The sequence below is a fragment of the Tursiops truncatus genome, chromosome 5, assembly GCF_011762595.2.
Source record: "Tursiops truncatus isolate mTurTru1 chromosome 5, mTurTru1.mat.Y, whole genome shotgun sequence".
In the NCBI taxonomy this organism is placed as follows: Eukaryota; Metazoa; Chordata; class Mammalia; order Artiodactyla; family Delphinidae; genus Tursiops; species Tursiops truncatus.
In genome coordinates this window covers 3,911,964-3,936,386 of record NC_047038.1, presented here as the reverse complement: position 1 = coordinate 3,936,386, position 24,423 = coordinate 3,911,964, and the positions used below count along the sequence as shown (strand labels likewise).

Sequence of the window (24,423 nt, the reverse complement as noted above, 5' to 3'; positions counted from 1 at the left end):
TTCCCCTGCAATGAGCCTCACGCTGGCGCTGGGCTGCAGGGCAGAGCAGATAGGGGATGGGGCCCAGCCCTCAAAACATCATGCTTGAGCTCACGCCTTCTGCTGGAAAATCAGATGTAATCAAATCAGCAAACTAGTCTGGAGACATCCTGGAAGGCTTCCTGGAGGAGGTGGCAGCTACGCCGGCCCAGGGGGTGGAAAGATGCAGGGCTCTGGGCCAGGGGAGAAAGGAGGATGGGCACAGAGGTGGTCAGATGAGCCTATGGTGGTGAGTAGGTAGGTCTGACCATTCATTGATTTATTTACTTAACAAGCTTCTCCCTGAGTATTTCGTGGTACAGAATAGCACCTCACCTACACTGCCGCACACAGGATTTCTCATAAATATCACTAAACAACTACTGCCCGAACCACCAGCTGCAGAATGGTATTTCACAGAGAGAGCCCCTGCCGACTCTAGTCCCTACCCCCCCCGAATCTAGCGCTTACTGTAACCCTATTTGTACCCACACTTTAAACGCAATCCTAACTCTATCCTTAACCCTAAACCTCACACTAACTCTAACTTTAGTCCTAACTCTAATCCTAGACCCCACCCCTCGCTCACCATGGACCCACCACGCTCATTGCATCTCTGCTTCAGCTCTGGGAGCCGGCAGCGTCGTCCCTGTGTCACAGATCAGGACGCTGAGCCCCTGAGAGGTTAAGCCTGGGAGCACACGGCTCGTACACTGTGGGGCCAGGATTCAGACGACCCTTCGGGCACCAGGAGCATGGTCGGCCCCTTGTGAAGTCCTCCAGGCTCTGCAGAGGAGCCTGGAGCCAGGGGTGGGGGGCCCGGGCACTGAATCAGGAGGAAGGGTCTGGCAGGTGGGGGGAGCCAGGCTCTCTGCTCTGCAGAAGACTCTTCTGGTGGAACGCGTCTGGTGACGTCAACAGCTTTGACAAGTACTTTCTTGGCCCACTGGGAGTGAGAACCTCCAGGGAGGCTCCCGGAGCATGTGGGGATCCCCCCCAGCTTGGAATATCAAGGAGGGCTTCGAGGAGCAGGGGGAGAGGGTGGGTGAGGCTCCTGGGCTGGCGGCACTGAGCCAGGTGGGTTGGCAACCGTTACCAGCAGCCCTGGTGTCTGCCGGCTGGCTCTGGGATTGACCGAGGCCCGACTTTGGAGAATCAGCGCGTGCTGCGCAACTTTCTGAGCCTAAGGGATTCCCTCAGGAGTCCTCTGCAGAGGATGCATCTGGGGTGAAGGCGTCCAGTGCTGAGCCTGGCAGCCTTCCCGGGGGAGTGGGCTGTCCATCCAGCTTGTGGGTCAGCAGGAAGCCCCCTCCTCTTTTGCTCGGGCTGGGGAGAACTCCGCAGGGGGAGGTTCTAGAAAGAGCCATGGTCTTGGCCTCAGGCCGACCTGTCTGGTCCCAGCTCTGCTGTCTCTCAAGTGCACCTCTGGGGTGGCCACTGCCCTCCTCCCACCTCAGCTTCTAATCTGGGATGTGGGAACGACGATGCCCATTTACAGGGCTGTTGAGGGAACCAAATGATGGGAAAATGTGCATCGTTCTCTCCTGGGCCCCTGTGTGCAAGCCCTTGGGGAAGAGCCCTGTGCTTCTGCAGGGGCAGGGGTCCGTGCCCTCCCCTGCGTCGTGATTCGTAGCCATGTCTGCGTGGCGGAGGGGGGGGACCCTCCCTCCGTTTTTCGTCACCTGGTCCAACACCTCGCTGCCCCGGAGGGAGCAGGGCTGCTCCAGGGCCCAGGCAGGCTGCTCATTTAGGAAGGGATTTCTCAGTGGTCTTCACTGGGGGAGCGGAAGCAGACAGTTATTGAGCGCCAACTGCATGCTTTCATCGGGGTCTAGTCTTTGTCTGCCACATGTGCCAGCAGCACTGGCATGAAAATGGGCATCGTTCTCATGTTTTGAGGTCAGGAGGGAGAAGGACTGTGGCCAGACATGACGGCCTCGTTCATCAGAGGTGACAGGCACAGGAGTGGCCCTGCGGCCCGTAGTGACACACACACACGCACACGCACACGCACACCTATGCACGACGTGCATGCACACCCCTGATGTGTGCAGATGGAAGAGGTGATAGGCCAACGGTTCCAAGGGTTGCAGATAGTAAAAGGTCCCCGGTGAAAACCTCCCCCGCTCCTGCCACCCCTCCCCCTCCAAAGGCCACCACGTTAAGAAGTTTCTTATATTCCCTTCCAGCGTGTCATCATGCATCCTCAAGCGGAAATAAATATCGATCCTTATTCCCCACCCCACTTTTTTAATTGAGGTAACATTCAAGTAACGTAAAAGGCACCATTTTAACCGTTTTGAAGTGTACAATTCAGTGGCTTTGCCTCTCCTGTTTTTAACACAAAAGTGACACTGTCCTCTTCCCCGCCCCCTCCCCGCCTCCTCTCGCTGAGCTCACCATCCTGGGGCCATTTCTGCCTTGTCCGTGGGGCATCTTTGCTCTTGGACGGCTGCACGGTGTTCCCATGGGCAGCTGTGCCCTGGCGAGGGGGCGGGGCCTGTGGGTGGATCTGCTCGGTGTTTCTGGTCTCCAGCCGTTATAAACAGTATCGCGGGCCATAACTTTGGACATCCCTCAGTTCATGGGCACAAGGACATCTACAGAAGAGCTCCCTGGAGTGGAATTGCCGGGCCACGGGGTAGATGGGCTGTGATTCTGTTGGCTGTTGGGTCCCAGGGGTCTGGAAAGAGGCTCCATTGTGAGCGAGTTCGGTTCCTGCCCCTCCTGCCTGCGGCTCTTTCCCTTGTCCTGGTCCAGCCTTTCCCTCCCTGGACTGGCATCCTTCTAAGTGCAGGTAGTGAGGACACCGGGGCCAGCCGGCGCTTGTCTGGTAGGACGTCTTCATCCTCAAGACGTGGGCCCAGGAGCAGCTCTGCTGTTGGGCGAGGAATCTGCTGAGTCCTGCGCCATCCCCCAGGGCAGAGTAGGACACTGGGCTCAGAGAGGCCAAGGGACATGGTGACACGAGGCGGGTCTCAGGCTCTGACAGTGGGTACGTAAGGCAGGGAGGTGCCCGCGGGCCTCACACCGGGCCAGCCAGCAAGCTGCCAACCCCAGACGTGCCCTGACTGGGCCAAGGCTGCAGCCTCTTCTCCAGGAGGGACTTTGCGCAGCAGGGCGGTCACCCGACGTCCACCAATTGTAGATCAGCCTCCTTGCCCAACGCAGGGTGGGCAGATGCAGGTCTCTCATGAAGCCGGTCCAGTTCCCAATTCACTGTGAACATTTGCGTGATTTCTCTTTTCAGGCAACGATATGAAAATCTCCCCTCCTGGGTTTTGGTCATCGGCCCGTTCCCCTGGGATGGTGCTTTACAGTTTTCTTTTCTTTTTTTTTTGTAAATAACTTTTATATTTAAAAATAGGAATCTAGTGAAGTGGTTACCTGATTATGACCGGGTGTGAGTCTTCTTTATTTAGTCTTTTCTTTTCAGTTATATGTATACATGTATCTATTCTTTTTCAAATGCTTTTCCCATTTAGTTGTTACATAATATTGAGCAGAGTCCCCTGTGCTCTACAGTAGGTCCTTGTTGGTTATCCATTTTAAATATAGCAGTGCGTACATGTCAGTCCCAAACTCCCTAACTATCCCTCCCTCCCACCCTTCCCCCGGTAACCATAAGTTCGTTTTCTAAATCTGTGAGTTTGTTTCTGTTTTGTAAATAAGTTCACTTGTATAATTTCTTTTAGATTCCGCATATAAGCAATATCATACGATATTTCTCTTTCTCTGTCTGACTTACTTCACTCAGTATGACGATCTCTAGGTCCATTCATGTTGCTGCAAGTGGCATTACTGCACTCTTTTTCATGGCTGAGTAGTATTCCATTGTATACATGTACCACATCTTTATCCATTCCTCTGCTGATGGACATTTAGGTTGCTTCCATTGCCTTGGCTACTGTAAACGAACGCTTTACAGTTTTTACAGTCCTTCGATATCTGTCCGTTCTCCGATGCACCGTCACCTTTCAACGAGGTTAGGGTGGATAGAGCAGGGGCTTTTGTTCCCATTTTTTAGATGAGTAAACTGAGACTCAAGGGAACAGAGAATCTGCCCAACCGGTGGGGCATGACCAGCAGTGGGACAGATGAAACAAGCCGGGGCCTTCTTTATCGTGAGGGTCCCCCTGCTGGGGCCCAGGAAGACCCCCATGGCCTCTCCGAGACTCTCATCTTCTTTGGAACAGGGTGTAAGATGCCATGGCTGGATCAGGCCTCCACAAAGGCTCCCCTGGGGGCGGGGGGTATGCCTTTAGCTTACAGCTCGGTACAGAAAGCATCCCTTTGTGTGTGGGTGTGATCCACAGTCCCCCCATCATATCATACGTACAGATCCCCACGTGTGGTTGGCCTCCCACACTTTCTATACGTGAACACATCTTTACAGAGAGTGAAAAACATACCTACACCTGGGCAGTGCTCTTCCGAGCGTCCCGGCAGCGCATGTGCAGAGGCAACGTCATTACCGATGGGCCCTGGGTCCTTGGCCACTTTCTTCTCTGTGGATCTGCGTGCCTGGCATGTTGAGAGAGTAAACTGTTTGCTGAATGAATACTCGAAGTCACCATAAAAAAATCTTATTTTCTGTCTTCTTTTTTGATCTCTGTTTTCTCTTCCTAATGTTTGATTCCTGATTTGTTGTACTTGTTCCTACATCCAAGGCCCACCACGTATTGATACAAGTTGTTATGATCTCGGGGTCATTGTTTTATCTCTGTTCCTCAGTTTGTTCATCTGTGTAATGGAATAGTTGGTGCATGTAAGGTGTGGAGTGGGTGGTGTATAAGCATTTGCTGTCATCACTGGAGGTTTCGGTGAAAGACCCTGACCTCCTTCCCACCCTCAGCATCTCTCCTATAGGGGGCAGTGCATCACAAGTACAGAGAGCCAGGAGTGGGCTTCTGCCAGAGGACGTATCTACCAGGTGACCCTGGGCTGGATACTTCCCCTTTCTGGCCTCAGTCCTCAGGTGGGCTCCTAAACCCACAAGATGGTTCCAAGATGATGGAATGTCATACACATTCCAGAGTCAACTTCCACACCTGGGCAAGTGGACAGGTGGCATGGGCGTGGGGAAAGGCCACACCAGGAGATGGTCTTGGCTTTTTGGAGCCAGTTTTCAACTGATTAATTCACTCAACAGCGGGAGGGAGATAGTGCAGAGGGACAGAGAAGTGCTCTACATACAGATATCAGCATATGCAAAGGCCCTGGGGTGACTGAAAGTCATGGCAGTGAGTGCATGCCTGAGGGTAGAGTGTGTTTCCTGCCAGGTCAGCAGCGTGCGAATGGAGAAGACAGGGCCCTCCTGAGTGATATGAGGAGACCCAGCTTCTCATGTCGGTGAGCAGATGGGGATCCAGGCCTGGGGAGGTGAGGGCCTGCCAGTGCAACCTCTCAAATATTAAAGCACAGATTCTGAGTCAGCAGGTGTGGGGTGGGGCCTCACCCAGATTCTGCACTTCTAGGATCTGCTGGGGAGCCAGTGTGGCTGGTGCAGACCCCACCGTGAGTAGCAAGGCCCCAGCCTAGTCCACCCCATGGCTGGCTCTGTCTGCTTGGCCTGGAGGACATCAGGGATGCAGGGGGGCCTCCTGGGGCCTCACGGGCCAACTCAAAGTTGTCCCTTTTTCTGACGGAAGTTGATTGCAGAGTTCACAATTAGCCCTGAGTTCTTGCTGCCCTCCCTCTCTCTCTCTTTTTTTTTTGCAACGTGCTTATTGATTGACAGGAGAATTGAGCCTGAGTGTTTGTTATTGTTTTCTGATTATTCTTGACCTCTTGGAAGGCCCGCAAGTGTAAGGAGGCTTGAAAGGCTGTTCCTATTGGCTGTTCAGAGGCTCAGGGCCCGAAGCTGGAGGTGACCTGGACGTTTCTCATTCTGAGATGGGCACGTCTTGGGTGGCAGCGCTGAGCGCTCCTAATGGCAAACTTGGTGAAGATGAAGCTTGGTGAAACCCATGCCAGTGCCGGGGTTAGACCAGCTCACAGCTCAGCGCTCTGCCCCTCAGAGCCAGTGCCTCGAGCCATCACCCCTTGCTGACTCCGACCCAGATGGGTACCGACCGAGAGGAAGAGGCTCCAGCAGCTTTCCATCAGTGGTGATGTTCTTGTAAATCCAACCCCAGGATTCCGGAAATAACTGACCTGGAAACGTGCCGGGGGCCGCTCAGGGGGCGGGGCCTTAGCCCCAGCATCTGTGTTGTGATTTCTGGTATAAGCTCGTGTGCATAGACATCACCCTTCCAGCAGCCTCATGAGGTCCTACGTGAATCAGCTCCATGTCACAGATGAGGAAACCGGGGCTCAGAGGGTTTAACTGACTGGTCAGGGTGGTCCAGCTGCACTGCCCCCTCCTCATTTTATTCTCATGCATCTGAGAAGCGGTGGCAGGAGCGCCAGCGAGACCTGATGGAGAAAATATAAACGGCACAGTGGATGCTGTTTCCAGGTGGGACTGGCCTCCATCAGCCCTGGGCACCGAGACTCCCCCACACCAGCCTGCCCTCAGAGCAAGAGACCCCTTCATGACACATCACGGTCCTCGGCTGGTGGGCGGGGCTTCCTCCACCTACTGGGCTGTTACCGTAAGCCCCTTTCAGGCGCTTTGAGACACAGGCCCGGCGCCCTGTTGCAAGGTGAATATAAGAGGCTCACCGGACAGAAGAGAGACGAGCACATCGAATGACTCACTGCTGGGTTTGGAATTGAACTGTGGAGTGGGGGCCGGAGACAGGCTGGTGGTGATGGAGCTGGGGGTCTCTCCATGAGCTGATCATGGACGCCAGGGTTTCCTTTCCTTCTTAGAGAGAGAGCCCTTGGCCACCCACAGTGAGGGAGCAGGCTGGCCCGGGCCCTGGATTAATGGGAGGGGCAGTGGGTGCGTGGCTGGGCTCTGGACCGGGATCTCTGGGGACCAGCGTCTGTGCCCACTGAGCCCCTTTCTCTCTCTGAACCTCACTCTCTCCACTTCTAGAGTGAGGCACTGGAGGAAACTGTCCCAGGCTCCCGTGGGCTCTGGTGTTTAATCTGATGCCCATGTGGGCCTCCTTCCAGCCGCTGACTTGACCTGCCCTCCTTGCTTCCCTGACTAGGGATACAGGGCTCAGCAGGCTTGGTAGAACTGGGCGTCCAGTAGACACGCTCTCTCCAGGGCATGGGGAGGGCTGGAGGGGCACTGAACTTGGGAACATCAGAGGAGCAGGAAGCTGCCTGGGGACCAGCTACGTTGCTCACGGGGTCCCTTGCGTCGTGAAAACCTAGGGCCCCTGTTCAAGCTTTTTAAGAATTTCAAGACGTGACAGCAGAGAATTAAACCAAGCGCAGGGCCTCCTGAGCGCGGGCCCGAACATCTGCACAGGTTGGTGCCTGCCCACCGGCCCGGCTGCCGGGGACACTCTCCCCAGGTAAGGGGGTTGGGGGATCTCACGCCCACCAGGCTTCCTGAGCTTCCTGCCCTGAGGGTCGGGCTGGGCACTGCTGTGAGCGAGCCTCAGGGCTCAAGAACAGGGCGTGCTCTGCACCCTCGGGTGGTGTCTGCTGGGGTCAGAGGAGGGGTGGTCCAGGCAGACGGGCTCTGGAGGGAACCCAGACATCGGGGTAGTGGGGTCGGCTGTGGCTTGGCCTGAAGGACAGATTCTGGTTCCTCTCGTCATCAGCTTCTGTCCGGAGATATTCATTCCTTTACTCATTCATTCACTCACTCAACAAACCGTGGTGAACTTTTGCTCTGAGCTAAGCTCCGGGAATTTCGGGGGGATCAAAGGGGCACTAACCCTAGCCTCTGCCTTCACAGGGTTTCTGGCCCAGCGGCCTCAGGAACAGGCAGGTTTGGGGAAAGTCCAGAGAGGTTGGCTCCTCCGGGGTCACGGCTTGGTCTCTCGGGGCGGAGGGCTGCCGGCTGGACCTTGGTGAGGGCGCAGCCGGGGGCGTCTCTGCGTCCCACGCTGGGAAGGCGGACATCACGGAGAAGCCGGGGGATGGAAACAGAGCCAATGAAAGCCCTGGATTGGCCACAAGAGGCCCTGGTTCTGTCGTGTACGATGTCAGATGAGCGAGTTGTCAGCTCTGTGACTCGGTTTCCTCATCAGTAAAATGGGAACAATAGCAGCGACCCCTCCCTGGGGGGCCGAGTGAGGATCCGATGATAAACGTGCTGAGCTGGCGCAGCGTAAGCCCCCAGCACCCCCAGCATGAGCCTGTCCCCCCCCCAGGGCCCAGAGGACTGGAAGGCAGAAAGCAGGACACGGGGGTGATGCGGGATAGTGTGGTGATAGTGGTGCTGTGGCCTGTCCTCCCGCGGGCAGGGGCAGCTCACAATCCTTGTCTTCTCCTTGGATTTCCTACCGTCCTGAGACTCCAGTGGGCTCAGGCGGCCCCTCGGGCAGGGAGGAGACCCTTGGCAACGGCCCAAACACAGAAGCCCCAACTCACATTCCGGATTTTTCTCCCGCCCAGATCAAAGCGCCCCAGAGCTGCAGTAACACACCAGCTGCTGGAAAAATAGCTCCTGGGATATTTCATTTCCAAACCCACTAGCTGAGGGCCCCAGAAGGCATGTCATACATTTTAGTTCTTTGAAACGACGTTGAATAGACGGAACGTGGGTTTAGCCTGGCAGTTGAGCTCTGAAGTCCCATGGTTTCCGCGTCCAGGAAGCAGGCATCCCGCTCGTCTGCCTCCTGGATGAGTCAGTTTTGGTGCAGTACTTAAGCTTTCTCTGCTGTAGTTGCTTCATCTGTCAAATGGGGACCATAACACGGTGGCCCCTAGGATTGCCGGGGGTAGAGTTGATGTGGGTGAACCGCGTGCCCTGGTGCCCACACGTCGGTGACAAAGCTGGCATGGGCGAGTGTTAACAAGGTGTGTGTGGGTCCCTTCCCAGGTGCTGCTGACAACTTTATCCCCATCCTCCCAGGGGATGCTGGGTATTATTTCCTCATTGTAGATCCAGAAACCGAGGTGCCTGGAGCTTGAAGGTTCTGCCCCCAAAGCAGAGGGGTCCTTCCCGCTGGCAGCTGCAGAGTCAGGGGTGCCGGCTGCGGCTGCCCTGCTCTCTCCATCCCCCAGGCTGACCAGCTGGGCAGCTCCTTGCGTCAGCCCCGAGCAGGCACGACTCGGGTCCTGGTCTCCGGACCCAAGACTCCTCAGGCTTAGCAGGTCAGGGTGGTGCTAGGAGAGCGAGTCCGTCCCCCTGCACGAAGAGGGATGGTGCCCTCTTGACAGAAGAGGGTGGCTTGTGAATGGATGCCCAGGGCATCGCCTCTGCCTGTCCTCGTTGCCTTATTTATCGTCACTTTGGGAAATGCCACCTCCTGTTTCTTCCCGTGAGCGGTTTGAGTGCTCATGATACAGCAGGCGCTATGCCCAGTGCTGGGGCATAAAACAAGACACAGTCCCCTCCCTAAAGGGCTCATTACCCAGTGTTGGTAACAGACCCCGTGAGCTGTGCTGGGGCAGCGGGAAGCGCAGGGTCTGAAGGATTTTGGAGGGGACATTGAATCCAGGGGAGGGGCCTGGGGGACTTCCTGGAGGCGGTGTCAATTGGCCTGAGACCTGAAAGCTGAGTAGCATTTAACCAAGGCATTAGAGGTGGTGGGGGGAAGAGGGTCTCAAGATGAGAAACAGCTTGTGCAAAGGCCAGGAATGGCTGGAGCTTAGGATGAAGGGGGTGGGCATGAGTGGGGAATGTCACCCAGAAGGGAGTGGGAGGGGGAACCCCTTGGTGATCGTCCACAGTGGCAGAACTAGTCCACACGGGCAGAATTTACCGGGAGACTGGGCTCAGCCCACGCAGGGGCCCGGGCACCACGGTAGGGGCTGAGCCCCCCACCCCTCCAGGCGTGCGAGCAGAGCCCAGATGGCAGGTGCTCGAGAAGGCTGCGGGGGTGAGGATTTCACCCTGGATGGGGCCGGATTAAACAGACTTTGAGGTCCCTTCCAGCTGTCATACTCCCGCTTCTTGAAATCCCCTCTGGGAACAGCAAGAGTATAAAATATAAATCAATAGGTTAAAAATACGCTTGTCTCCTGCGCGTCCAGGGCCTGTCATTCTGCTGCCTTCCCCCAATCTTCAGAGGATTCCTGCTTGACTAGGGCAGCCCGAGAGCACGGCAGGAGAAAATAGCTTTGTTCCCCAGCAAGGCAGGCTGATCGCGCCTCCAGTGACGAGACCTCTGGTTCTTTTTTTTTTTTTTTTTTTTTTTAATCATCGCTGCCTCTAAAACGCACACTTGGCCTGTTTCACTTGACATCCCTTCCTTATATCTTCCCTGCTTTAATCACCAGGGAAAGAAAGACCAGCTAAACTGCTGCAGCGGCTTCGCCCCCAAAGACGGAGAGCAGAGAAAGTCCTGCTCGTGAGAAGGAACCAAACTTGGGGATGGCCAGTGTGGTGACCCTAAATTATCCAGGCCAGTGGCACTGCTGGGACCCAGGGGCTGTTCCCACTTTACCTCCCGGGGTTCCCATGGCAACGGGAATGCTGGGAGCAGCTAATAGGGTCTGGCAGTGAGTGAAATGAAATGTGATGTCCAGGAAAATGCAGTGGCTCGTGAAGTCATGGGGGAGGGGGCTCTTTTGCTGCCCGGCAGGTGAATGAAGCCTCGTTTCCTTGTGATCGTTACGTTTTTGAGGGGAGGGTTTTGGGGTGCTCTTACACACGTTGATTTTCATTTTTATAAAGAGTTGCATTTCCTGCACAGGTATGAAATGAAGATGTCTTGTTAAGTAGGGCCCAGTGTGTGTGGTGAATAGTTCAGCACCAGTAAAAAGTGTGTGTGCCGTCGATGATTTATGGGCCCCTCCAGCCGTCCCAGCTGTCCTCGCCCACCTTCCCAGCCCGCCGTCGCTGGCTCTGTCATCAGCCGCCTCTCCGGGGAACGTAATGACACCATGTACTTCCGGGGATGCCCTTGTCTTGCGTGCTGGCCAGCTTCTGGTCATTCTCGAAGGCGCTGGTGGGGACTCAGCCCCTCTTTGGAAGCCTTGCCCCATGCGTTCTGTGCCCACCAGGACCACCACCTCAGCATCCCTTGGACCACAGTTTGAGACCGTCCAGGCCCGAGCTGGAGTGATTCCTGCCGAGTGGCAGCTACTGGGTGGACCTCACAGGACGGGGATGTTCCCCAGATCATTCTGCGGAGCAGAAACCAGCGCCGGGTCTGAGTGCTCTGGGGCAAGGTGGCCGGGACTCCGGGGTCAACTAGAGAGGCCCGGGCAGCTGACACTGGAGACACCCCAGATCCTGGGTGGGGGAAGTGTTATATTATATCCCCCGTTCAGAACCTTGAAATCCACTGATTTCTGCATTTGTCTTTGTTGCCGCCACAGGTGATCTTAATCCTGACGAAGTATTACCATGCAGACATGGGGAAGGTTCTGGAAAGTTCTCTGTGGCGGTAAGTCAGCCCGAGGGTGGGCCTTTTCTCCTCCCATACCTGCGCGTCTCCCAGGCCGGGGTCTGAGATCCGAAGGCCCGGCTGGAGCAGCCCCCATTGGCTGGCGGCCTCTCGACTTCTCTTTGGCTAGAAAACGCATACAGAAGTTGAAACTATTAAAGTGTTTCGTCAGTGACACAGACAGGGCTGGAGAACAGACAGCCATTCAGAAGGCTTCTTTGCTTTCTTTCCTTTCTGTCTGTGTTCTCCTCCCCTTGCTGTTTTTCCTCCCCCGGGGGAAGGGGGTTTGCATTGTGAATTCAGGTCACCGCGCAGTCTCCTCTGCTTCTGCTCTGAGCTTCCGACACGGCTCCTGGAGTCCCCCAAACACACCGATTATCCTCACCGTCCGGGTGTCTTTCTTTCTTCCTGGCTCAGCCCAGAGAGCTTGGTAAATAAATAACGCCCCTGGCCAACGACGGGTACTATCTCTTTATATGCGAGATGTGAATTCAGCCCCAGAATTAGGCAGCCTCTTTGATGTTTTAAATGAGGTGGGAGAGAAGGAGGCCTTGAGAAGTCGTTTTGGTTATGATTATCTTTGTATTTACGTCTGCTCACCCAGGAAGGGGAAGGAAGTTTCCCAGCATCTTGGGCTGTGGTTTCAAAGCTTCTCTCGGGCAAGGATGCTGTGTCCGCCGGGCCCCGTGCGCCATTCCCATGTTGTCTGGGTGTTGAACCGTGTTGCTTTCCAAGATGTGTTTCTTGACTAATAATTAATTGGTTTTTAAATTTGAAATCCATTAAAAACGCCGAAAGCTGCGGATCAGGACTCCTGATGTATGTGCAAGCACCTTGGGTTGATTTATTTTTGACTTTTGGCTTTACTTTTAGTGAAGGTGCGCCATGATTCATCGTTGGTTCTTACTGAGGGAATTCCGTAATGCTTTGGCCAGTTGCCGAAATGACCCTTGAGTTGGGTGCTTTCTTTGCTAGATGAGGAACAGTGTTGCCCTGGACCAGCCGGCTTGGTCGCCCCTGGACCAGCCGGCTTGGTCGCCCTGGTGCTGATGTGGGGTCTGGGGAGCCGTGTGTTTTCCTTCCCTTTTCCAACAGAAGCACCTTTCCTAGCCTGCCCCTCTCAGCTGTGGATTTGCCTCCCAAACTCACCAGCCTGCTTTCCAGTTCCATCGCCGGCCTCAGGACAAGCAGTCTGCGACAGATGTTTTCCTGCTGCGACCCTCGACTTCTTTATGTGTTGGTACTGTTCTGATCTCGTGCCTTGAAGCAACTCGCCCACCAAGGAGGTTGCTTTCAGAAATGCCCCTCCAGGGTCCGATGAGGCCGTTCGTTGTTTGGGAGGAGAGCGGGAAGTGGTGAGAGCATTAAAGTTCCACTGACATCTCATCGGCTGCCCTTTGAAGATGCACATTTGAGGACTGGTTTCAGGGCCAGTCTCCTTGGGAAGGGCCGGCCCCTGGAGGGCTCCCTCCTGCCAGGTGGATGGTCCAAGGACAGGTCCCCTTGGCTGCAAAGTGGAGAGACGCACTTGTCTTCTCTTCCTCCAAGCGGAATTCCTCGACTAACGAACGCATTCCCCAACTCCTGCCTGTCTGTCAGCCCAGATCTTCATGAACGTTCGCTAATCCACCCTGAGTGTGGGTACCAGCTTCCCTCTGCTCTCGCAGCATCTCAGCACCGCTGGGGACGGAGAAAGTGAGGTTATCGGAAATGTTGCTTCGGGTAGTCAAGGGGCCTTCCTGGAGTAACGTGTGCTGATTCAGACAGAGTTGCTGGGTGTAGTTAAAATTTGCTGCGAGGCCTAGTCGGGGTAGCATGGTGGGTGGAACAGACCTTGGCCAGCCCCACAGCATGGGGACCAGGCCTCCAGACTCAGAAATCTTCAGAAGCAGGTAGGGAAACCAGGATGTTAACGACCAGGGTTCTTGGCCTCCTTAATCAATAGAAATTGATCAGCGGCCAGACAAGAAATTCAGGCAAGGCTTTACTGGGGCCCCTGCTGCAGCAGGGGGGAGCGAAAACAAACAACAGGTTCCCTTGCTCATTCCCTGAGGGCGGCGAGCTGGTTCCTTATATGGGGTGAGGGGAGGGGCAGGTCCCGGAGAAGGGGCAGCTTAAGTGGTTTGACCACCCCTTCCGTGGGGTTGAGTGCAGGGGGGCAGGGGGCATGCTCAGGACCCTGCTTTTGCTCCCCACACCCTGCTGTTGCTGCTGGCTCTTCAGAAGTGGCAGTTGGGTTTTTTGTCTGTTTGTATCCGTGTTGTCCATAATTTGCCCCAACTGCACGGGTGCTCGCAGTTATTTTTAGTCGCTTGTAGTTTCTTTGTATTTTGTTGCTCCAGGAGATGTTTGTCCAGGTGCAAGGGCTGCAGCAAAGGGTCCCAGGTGCCAGCCTGTCTCAAGGAGGCCAAACCACTCACCTCAGAGCTGCTCCACAGGGGCCTCTTTTTCTTCCCGAGAGCCTCAGTCTCCTTGTCTGTAAAATGGGGATAAAATATCCCTGGATGGGAGGTTGTGCGGCTGAAGGAGATTACCTGTGAATCGTCCCCAGGACAGCACACCCTCTAAAGTCAGTTTTAATCCAAAGCAAATTAACAGATGTTAATTTTCCACATTCCTTTCTCATTACTGTCTCTAGACTCAGACATTTTCTCTCCTTTATTAAAAATACATACAGAAGCATCAGTCATTTCAAGAAAGTTCACCCACATCCCCGCGCGTGGGGCCCAATTACTTTCTTTGTTTATCTCATCCCTCGTATGCTGAGATAGTTGTACAGTGAGACGTAGATAGAATAAAGTTGTGAACCTTCTTTCTTTCGCACGTACAAGATGTTTCCCGTTTTTCCATGTTGTGCCACGGGCTGCGTCATGTCTTATGGCCCCGCACTCGCCCCTTGCATCGATTCATTCTAGTACTTATAGCCCTGCTGCTGCCGTACGCAGTTTCAGCATGGCGCCTTCCTTTCCGTTTTGTTCCCTGGGACGCGTCTTTACTGAGCAGATTTACGGTGGCATGCTCAAGTACCAAATTCTTTTTCAGGAGGAAAGCAACTCTCCACCTGGGGCAGTGCCCTGCCTCCTGGCCGGCTTCAGGCTGACAGCTTTTCTGAAACTTGCTAACCTACCGGCCCAAAGGGACTGCAGTGTCGTTTTCATTCGCATGCCTGTGATTCCTAGCCAGGGTGGGCAGTTTCTGTGTTTAATCGCATGTTCTCTTGTAAGCATCGTCTACTCATGTCCCCTCTATTTTGAGACTTGTGCGAGTTTGTTTGGAAGGGGGAAGAATGGCATCGGTCATTTCTTGGGATGCCACCGCCCTCTGTCTGCCGTTTAGGGTGCACGTGGAGGGAGGTTAAGGGTGTCAGTGCCTGGCAACACGTATTCAATGGGGTTATTAAAGACACACTTATTGAACGCGCACCCAGCCTCCCAAGAATTCTCCTGTGTAATTGCAATAAATACATTTTTAATGACAGGTGTGGGATTTACATTCTGGAAATGGCTCTCCGAAATCTAAGCTGAATGCATTTTTAATTGTCCTGCATTTCATGGGCCGCTTGTCAGGAGTGTCTCTCCCTGGCTGGCTTCAATGGTCTAGCACTCTGCCCCTTCCTTCTGCGTGGGTGCTGTTCTCTGTTCAGCCTCCGGGCCCCTTTGCATCAGTGCAGGCGTGGGTGGGAGGGAGGGAGCCCCGCACCACTGAGAAAGCTGCTGGTTGGCCTCCGGGGTTGGACGAGAACGGAGCTGGTCCACCTCCCCTCCTGGAGCCTCCTGAGGCGAATGGTAACTAGAGGAGCCGGCTGACCCTGCCCTGGCCTGCATGTCCAGTCTGTGCAAATGTCCTGGGGCTGCTGGGACAAATGACTGAACACTGGGGGCTTACAGCGAGAAGAAATTGTTCTCTCACAGTCCTACAGGCCAGAAGTCTGAAATCGAGATGCGGGCAGGGCCGGGCTCCCGCTGGAGGCTCTGGAGGAGGAGCCTTGCTGCCTCTTCCAGCTCCTGGTGGCGCCCCTAGTGGCCGAATCTCTCCCATCTCTGCCTCCATCTTCACCGGGCCTCCCCCCAGCGCCGCGTGTGTCTCTCCTCTGTGCGTTCCTTATAAGGACACTTGTCTTTGGATTTGCGACACACCCAGGTAATCCAGGGTGATCTCATCTCCAGATCTCTAACTTAATTGCATCTGCAAAGGCCTCTTTTCCAAATAAGGTCGCACACAGTCTCTGGGGGTTAGGATGAGGACAGATCTTTCTGGTGCTACCGTTCAGCCCAGTACACAGTCCATCGCCAAGCTCCGGGATCACACCTGGATCTATTTGCCTCGATGGCTCCTGCACCTGTCCCTGTCCTCTGTCCCCTCAGCCACACTTCCCTCTGCATCCTCAGGGGATCCCAGCTCACCTCCCTGCCTCCACCCCCCAGCCCCTCTCCTTGCAAGGCCTTAGGGACTTGACATGCACACATGCACACACGCCCACGTCCTGTCCTGCTTCCTTGCCCTGGTAGCCCCCGTGGCCAACACCCGTGCATCGCCACCACTCCCCATCCAAGTCCGGGCGGGGGCATTTCAGTGGGCAGAGCCAGGAGCTGCGGCGGCAAGTACAGAAGAACAAGGATGCTCGTGGCACATCTAAAGGCCTCACGTACAAGTTGTATCTCCTCCTGATAGAACTGTAACGATTTGAAGATCAGGATAAATGGTCTTAGAAATATGAAAATTAAAACGAAATGATCTGTACGTGTCCCCCTGTGTTCCTGCACCCCGTCTTGCAGGAGGACGTCAGAGGTTCTTCCCGTGGTTCAGGGCTCTCTGCTAGGTGCCGAGGGAGTTCAGGCAGAGTGGGTGACGGACAGGAACTGAGGGGGCTCCAGGAGGCCGGCCTTTCAGTGTGAAAACGGGGACCCACTGTTTTTCCGTGATTGCCCCTTCCCTCCCTGCGAGGAGCCTTCTTAGACATTTTCCTCCCAATCCCTCATCTGCCCATCCCTGTATTTCTGTTTAGGTTCTATGTGGAATATGTGCTTTGTACATGAACGGTAAGAATCTTCACACCCCTCAAGAACCAGTTTGTACCCCCTTGGGGGCGATATCGTCCCCAGTTGAAAAATCCATCTCCCAAAGCAGGGCTTCTCCCACTTTCAGGGGCGTGTGAATCACCTGGGGTCTGGCTGAAATTCAGACTCCGACTCCCAGGTCTGGGCGGGGCCTGACGCGCCACGTTTTTAACAAGTTTCAGGTGACACTGAGCTTGCTGGGCTGCTAGGCAAACCCTGAGCAGCGCTGGGCAGTGTTCACGGCTCGCGTGACTCGGTCTGGGCAACCGCAGGGCCGAGTTTCAAGAGCCCAGATTGCCGCTGGCCAACGCGGGCTGGGGTCCTGAGAGGCTCATTTTGTGTCTCCGAAGCTGGATCCCAAATGGCCAGTGAGACTCGGCTGCCTCATAAATGCTGCTAACAAGGTAAACGCAAGCCCTCGAGAGCCGAGCAACGGCCAGTGGTAGACGGTGGGCCCTTAGCGGGAGGTATGTAAAAGTCACCGGAAAAGCTCTTAAAAACTACCACCGCTCAGGCCCTGCCTTGGAAGATGTGGACGCAGTGTGGGGACGTCTCAGAAGTGCCCCAGGGGAGAACAGCCCCAGGAAGGGCTGGTCCAGAGCAGTGCACCTCAGACTTCCCTGGTCTGCATTTCTGACAGGCTCCTGGATGTGCCCAGGCCGCTGGTCCAGGGACCACGCGTTGAGTAGCCAGGGGCTGGGCTGGCTGGGAGCGGGGCTTAGCATCCTGCCGGCTTCCCAGGGCTCTCGGACTGGCATCCACGTCACATCCCCCGCAGAGATGCTGAGCCCCTGACTCCTATCCCATCCCCCACCCCAACTCCTCCACTCCCCCCCCGCCCACCCTTATTCCTCCGTCTCCAGCCACCTGGCCTGCTGGCTGAAACTTGACCGTGCAAGGGCCCGTCCCTTCTGCGGCAGCTGGCACAGCGTACGCTTGGCGCTGACGCTCGGGTACTGCCTCCTTGTGGACATTCAATCTCAGCATAAACCTCGTTTCCTCAGAAAAGCCACCCCACTGCTCAGCGTAAAGCAGTCCCCAGGCATTCCTTGTCTCGTCGCTCCTTGAGTGTAGGGGTTCCCGCGTGTATAGTTTGTCTCTCCGAGCCCCCCACTCCCTCCTCCACCTGCCTGGCAGAACATACACTGATTAGGATGGAGACCTGTGGGGTCCACTTGACGGGCTCCCGATGCCTAGAACCCAGATCAGATCTGGCGCGGAAGGTGATGTTGGGCGCTGGGTGGATGGATGGATGGATGCATATACAGATGGGTGGACAGATGCAGGGATAGATGTACCGATAAACAGGACTGAGAGGATGGAGGGATGGATGGACAGATGAAGGAATGGATGGACGTGTGGAGATGCGGTCCTTGGGAAACACCGCCAGGACCTACAAGACCCTTCGCATCTATGAGGCCCTCCCTGCAGGTGGTGTAGGAGCTAGAAGCAGAGAGTCGGCCCCGATACCGTCAGACAGAACAAGAGGGGCTGGGAGCGTTCTGAGCCAGAGAGGAAGTGGGCCTCGGCCCACCTTCCCTCTGCCGTGATGCAGCCCCTGGTCCACGGCCCCGTTCACACGGTGCCTGGACGGCGTGAAGGCGTGCCGGCCCTGCCCTTCTACCCGCACCTGTGACCTTGGGCAGGACCTTCGGCCGGGGTGACCTCGGGAATACCCATGGGGCGGGTCTCAGGTTTTCTCTGAGTGACTTGGTGGAACTCCCACCCTTTTATTGGGGTGGGGGGAGGGCGATTCTCTCCCGCCGTCCTCACTTTAATCATGAAATCTTTAACATGCACAGAAAGCGCGGAATGTGGTGTGCCGGCTTCCCTGGGTACCCACGTGCCAGAGACAACTACGTGCTCGCCCAATAATCCAAGCTTCTCCTCCCTTCCCTGGTCTCCCCTGTGGTTATTTGGGGGTCATCTGATTTGTTTGAGCCAGTGGACGGTAAGCAGGAATAATATGGGTTAAGTCACTGGAGTTTAGGGCTTCAGCTGTTACCGCAGCAGAGGCTAGTCTAGCCCAGTACCGGTTCCCTAGCTGTGATAGATGTTACTTCTCTTTTCTTTCCGGGACCTCCAGCTCTTAAAGAAACACACCGCTCGAGATTCTGATGCAGCCCAGCTCTCTCCTCCCTCCTTCCACCTCCCCCATGCCCCGCCATCCCCATCCCAGAAGTAACCCTGCCTGGATCGTCCCCACGGGGGCATCATGTGTTAAGTACACAAGTACGTCTGTCCACAATCAATATGTTCTACGGTTTACTGTGTTTTAAAAATTAATGTAAATGGCATCGTGCTGGCTTCAGAAGTGTGACTGATACTCCCGCTGAGTAATTGGTAATTTATCCCTGTAGGCCACGTAAGCTGGTTGAGCTAAGCCTTCCCCTGCTGTGGGAACGCCAGGATTTTTATCCCCCGGATTTAGCTCTTCTCATCAGGGCTGCAGAGACTATCTGTCCACGTCTCCACCTTCCTTTTTCTCTTCCTTTGTCAATCTGTTTGCAGAGCGATTCCAGCCCCACGTCTCTGGAATCAGCAGACTTTGTATGTCTGCATTCAAGCAGATGTGAGAGCGTAGTTCAATATTATTTTATTTTGCAGTTGCATGATTTTTCATGGAATTGAACATACTGTCCTTTGTTTATTGACTATTCGAGTCTCCTCCTCTGGGACTTAACCTGTTCATATCTCGTGCCCATCTATTGCTTAATATTTTCTTCAACCCTGCCTCTCCACTGTGAATAACACAAGTCCTCTCCAGGACCCTTAATTTTAAGACGGGTGTCCTCCAACTGTGTCCTGAGCTCCTACTATGTGCCATTCATTCTTTCCCAACACCTTCTAAGAATGTTTCCTCCTAAGAATGTTCCTCTATGTCATATTTTTTAATACGCGATTCTTAGAAGTGCGATTCTTAGAAGAGTATTTCTGTAGGCTGGTGTCCTTTTCAGCCGCAGTGACAATGATGCTGTGTAACAAGTCACCCCGAACTCGGTGGCAAACACCGGGAACGTCTCTCCCCCGGGGCAACTGTGATTTGGTTGCCTTAGGCTGGGGTGGCTGGGCAGCTGCACCTGAGCTGCAGGTTGGTGGTCCTGGCTCTGCTACATCTGCATTTGTGCTGGGAGCCCAGCTGACTGGCCAAAGGCCATCAGGACCCGTTCTTCCCATGCACAACACGGGAGCAAGAGAGTCAAGCCCTCCCCACCCCCCAAGAACATATAAGGCTTCTGTTCCCTCACATTTGCTAAATTGCATTGGCCAGTGCAAGTCACAGGTCAAACCCAACACCAGTGGGGGAGGGGAGGGGAGTGAAGTGAATGTTTGCTGAATGACAGTCAAAAGTATCACGGGTGGTCATAGGTGTTTCCAGAAAATACATGTTTTGTGGTCATATAAGTCAGGTAGTAAACTTACTTAGGTGGAAGAAAACCCATCAGGGTCCTTTGCAGTAGGACGTACTGGCGTCTCTAACGTACCAATGGGCGTCGTACATCTCCAGGAGAAGGTCGTGTGGCATTTCTCCATCCCAACTGATTCCATGAGCTTTCATTTTTTAAAAAATTTTAGTTTATTTTAAATTTTAGTTTAATTTTTATTTGCATCAATCACTTGTTTAAATTTTGTTTTATTTATACACTTTAATTTTTACGTATTATTTTATTTTTGTTCCTCTGAGCATTTCCTGGGGTTGGTTTTCCACAGAACAAGCTTTGGGAAGCTCTGCTGTATAGACTTTATATTCCAGACGAGCTGGCCTTTGAGATTTCCAGACCACTTCTGTTTACCTGTAATGTTACTGTGTTTTGATACCATTTCATTTCAAACCACATTTGGTTCTGCGGTCCCGGGGTCTCTCCCTCTCTCTCCATTTTTTTTAACGTAGAGAATTGTAGGGTTATGTGTTGAGGATGCAGAGTCTGGGGAATCTGAGCCGTCAAACCACAGCTAGACGATGACCTCTTTTTTCTTTTTAAAGATTTTTTTTTTTTTGATGTGGACCATTTTTAAAGTCTTTATTGAATTTGTTCCAACATTGCTTCTGTTTTATGTTTTGGTGTTTTGGCTGCAAGGCATGTGGGATCTTAGCTTCCCGACCAAGGATAGAACCCACACCCCTTGCACTGCAAGGCGGAGTCTTAACCACTGGACCGCCAGGGAAGTCCCCAGACGATGGCCTCTTGACATTCACTGACGTGAAGAAGCCTCAAGGTCCTTCTCTGCGGAGGCGGATGATGGCCTGGGGGTGGGGACGTCTGCCCAGCTGGGCTGTCCTGAGGGTGAGGTGGGCAGAGCCAGGCCGTGTGCAGAGCGTTCCAGAAGCCTATGGGCAGCCTCGGTCATCACAGCCTGTGTCTTAGGGGCCCCGAATGTCTGGGCAAAGAGCTGTTGTGCTGTTAGGGTCCTTACAGGTAGACAGTGCTGAGTGTTCGTGAGGGACTTTAAACAGGGGACAAGCCTTACCCTCTGTGGCCCGGAAGAGCGGGGCTTATTTTAGAGAGAAAGTCTTAGACAGTAGGCTGACGGCAGGTGCTGGGGGTCCTTTGTGGTCTGGGTGGCTGCGTGGTCAGTGTCCCCAGACAGATCCGGTTTCCCTTCTGGCTCTGTGCCTTCCCTCCCCGGGCGTCGTCTATATCATGAGACTGATGGCACAGACCTCGTGGTGGCCGTGAGCGTGACAACACGTCCTGCCTGCGCGGCGCTTGGCACCGAGGAGGTGTCAGCGGGCCGCTTCCTGCCTCGGCCTCTTCCCCTGAAGTGTCCGGCTGGCTCTCCACCCGCCGTGTTCCGCCCCTGGGCCGGTCTCTCTCTGTGTTTGCTTGAGTATCGCCATGGAGATCTGAGTTTGATTTAAACAAGACTCAGAGCAGATAGGAATCGAGGGAGGTGCTGACTTGAAAACTTCCAGGATTTGAGTCTATTCAATAAATAATGCAGTTGGAATCAACAGTTGGATGAGGTCAGCCTCCAAGGCCTCGAGGTGCCTGCAGAATACTCCGGGGCAGATCTGGGGGGGCCGGGAGGTCACAGGAAGTTTGAGGAAATCCCTCAGTGTCCCCAACACCCAGGCCTCTTCTTCCTGCATCTTGACCCCAGCACCTGGTCTTCCTCAGGTCCGGGATCCTCTGTCCCAGCTCCAACGACCCCCGCCGGTCACTAGAACTGACGACTGGCTTCTCTGCCGACTGGCTTTTCCTCCTCTTCTGCCTCTTTCCTCTCTTCCTCATCCCCCTGGCCTCCCTCCCCTCTTCTCTCCCATCCATCGTCCATCCATCCATTGGTGCACCCATCCCCTATCTCTCCATCTGTGCACGTCCATCCACCCACGCATCCGTCATGGGTCCGCCCATCCTTCCATCCAGCCTCTGTATTTGAGTAAGGTACGGTAATGCCCCCCAAGACTCATAGTTTAGTAGCGTTAACAGGTAAGCAAATGACCCATGGTTAGGCAGGTAATCCGCACTGTGATGGGGCTGAGAGAACCAGGGGAGCGCTGGACAGCCCCACTCTGTTGAGCAGAGGAAGTGGTAGTCAGGGAAGACTTCCTGGAAGAAGATTCATCCCAGGCCCTCGGGCACCACAGGCTCCCTGCTCTTGCAGGGCAGCTCTCCCTACTACACAGGGCCTTCCACGTTGCTGTGGCCACAGTGGCATCTCATGCGTGCTCCTCGTCACCTTCCCCGGCATCCAGCCCAAGCTCTGCCAGTTCCACATGCAACACATATCGAAACTCCTTCTGCACCCGAGGCTGCATCATAGGAGTGCAGCCCCTGGCCTTGGGAAGGTGATGGGAACATCTGGCCTGCTCTATCCCAGTCAGGCCCGAGTCCCAGCTTGCCGTGTGGTACCTACCTCTAGGGAGCCCCTGCCCACCTGGGCTCACCTGCGTGCTGTGTGCGTCTGTGGTTTCCTCTCTCCCTCTCCTACATCCTGCTCCCCCAACCCCATTCCTGAAGGCTAGAAAGGACTTCCTTGGGCTCTAGAAGAGTTCTCAGGGACAGAGCAGACGAGATCAGGAAGCATACAGGTTCCGGGTTCTTCAGGGTGGCCCCGAGCAGCGTGCTGGTTCTGAATTTAGCTTTCTGATGGTTCGCAGGGGCGTCTGGTTTCTCTCGCAGCGATGATGACGGCGCGGCCCACGCAGGCGACCCTGTACGCGCTGAGCACACAGCACAGCTTCCCAACCCATACGACCGTCCCAGGCGCTTTTTTGAGAAATGAGAGACAGATGCTGAGCGGGGAGGGGCGGCCTATGAGTTTGGAGGTGATGCGCTGTTTCTCGGGCCTGCGTTTAGCTAAGAACCATCTCATGGGTCCTCTTGGCACTGCAGCTTCTCCCTCTAGGGTTCTTCCCCCACCCTCACCTTCACCCCTCCGGCAGGGCAGCAGCCCGCACCACCCCCCGGGCTTCGGCAGCAGCCCCCTGAAGGACCCCTCTTGCTTTCCCTGTCTCCCCATCCCTCTGTGCCCAGGTGTCCCCTCCCCCTCTGTCCTTGCCAAGTCCCCCATCCCCACCCCTGCCCTGGCTGGGTCGGGCCCCTTCTAACTGGGCTCTCCCAGACCCTATCCCACAGCCACCTCCCCATCTCTTCTGGGATCTGGGTTTCCTGTGGCTTCTGCACCTGGCAGAAACTCGCAACAGGGACGTGCCCAGGGGCCCTATCCCACAGCCACCTCCCCATCTCTTCTGGGATCTGGGTTTCCTGTGGCTTCTGCACCTGGCAGAAACTCGCAACAGGGACGTGCCCAGGGACCCTATCCCACAGCCACCTCCCCATCTCTTCTGGGATCTGGGTTTCCTGTGGCTTCTGCACCTGGCAGAAACTCGCAACAGGGACGTGCCCAGGGATTTACTGAGCTTGACTGAAAGCTACGGTGAATTCAGTGGTAACCACCTACCCTTTCCTCAAAATAGGACGCTGTATAATGCCATTAAACGTCTTAAAAGGTATTCTTGGTAAGGGTGTTGCTAAATTCCTCTCCAGAAAATTCTCCCTAAAAAAATCTCCTTTTTAAAAATAGTACCTGATCATCACAGAGATTTTAGAAACAGTAAATGAAGCATAAACACAATCCCGTGTTAAGCCACCTTGTGAGATTACAGATGTTGATGTTTAAGGTGAATATTCTCACCAGTCTTTTTTTTTTTTAATTTTATTATTTATTTATTTTTGGCTGCATTGGGTCTCTGTTGCTGCGCGCAGGCTTTCTCCAGTTGCGGCGAGCGGGGGCTACTCTTTGTTGCGGTGCGCAGGCTTCTCATTGCGGTGGCTTCTCTCATTGCGGAGCACGGGCTCTAGAGCGCAGGCTCAGTAGTTGTGACGCACGAGCTTAGTTGCTCCATGGCATGTGGGATCTTCCCGGACCAGGGCTCGAACCCATGTCCCCTGCATTGGCAGGCGGATTCTTAACCACTGCACCACCAGGGAAGTCCCCTCACCAGTCTTTTTAAGATGTAAATATATACATGTTTTATAAGTTTTGAATCCCAATTTAATATTATGTATTAAACATTTTCTTACGCTCCCACATATTTTCAAAACCGCTATTTTTAGTGACCATGTAATATACCCTCAGATGAAAGAGGTATTATTTATTTAGCCAAATCTTCATTTTTAGACATCTGCGTCATTTTCAGTTTTCACTAACGTAAGGATGTAAAGATAGCTGTGTTCTTGGCCTGGTACGTACATTATTCCACGTTTCTGATTATTTTCTTAGGATGAACTTTAAGCGTGGCTTTCTTTCCTGCCTGTCGGATTACAGGGTACTGGGATTCCGCCGTATATTTGAGTGTTTGGAGAGTCTGTCCCTGAGGCTGTTACTGATTGTACTGGGAGCAGAGAAACTAAAGAGCCATTTAGGCAAGAGGAAATAAGATAAATGTGCCTTCTTTCCTGACGCAAATGTACCTCCAGCTAAAGGAAAGCTTC

General features: G+C 54.4%; 1 protein-coding gene across 1 annotated transcript in view; it reads left to right on the top strand.

Moving 5' to 3' along the window:
* Positions 1 to 24,423, top strand: part of SORCS2 (sortilin related VPS10 domain containing receptor 2) — a 474,224-nt gene that overhangs the window by 168,484 nt on the left and 281,317 nt on the right. The window contains exon 2 of the mRNA XM_073804818.1: positions 11,359 to 11,426. Within this exon, the coding sequence (XP_073660919.1) occupies positions 11,359 to 11,426 (68 nt within the window). The remainder of the gene's footprint in view (positions 1 to 11,358; positions 11,427 to 24,423) is intronic.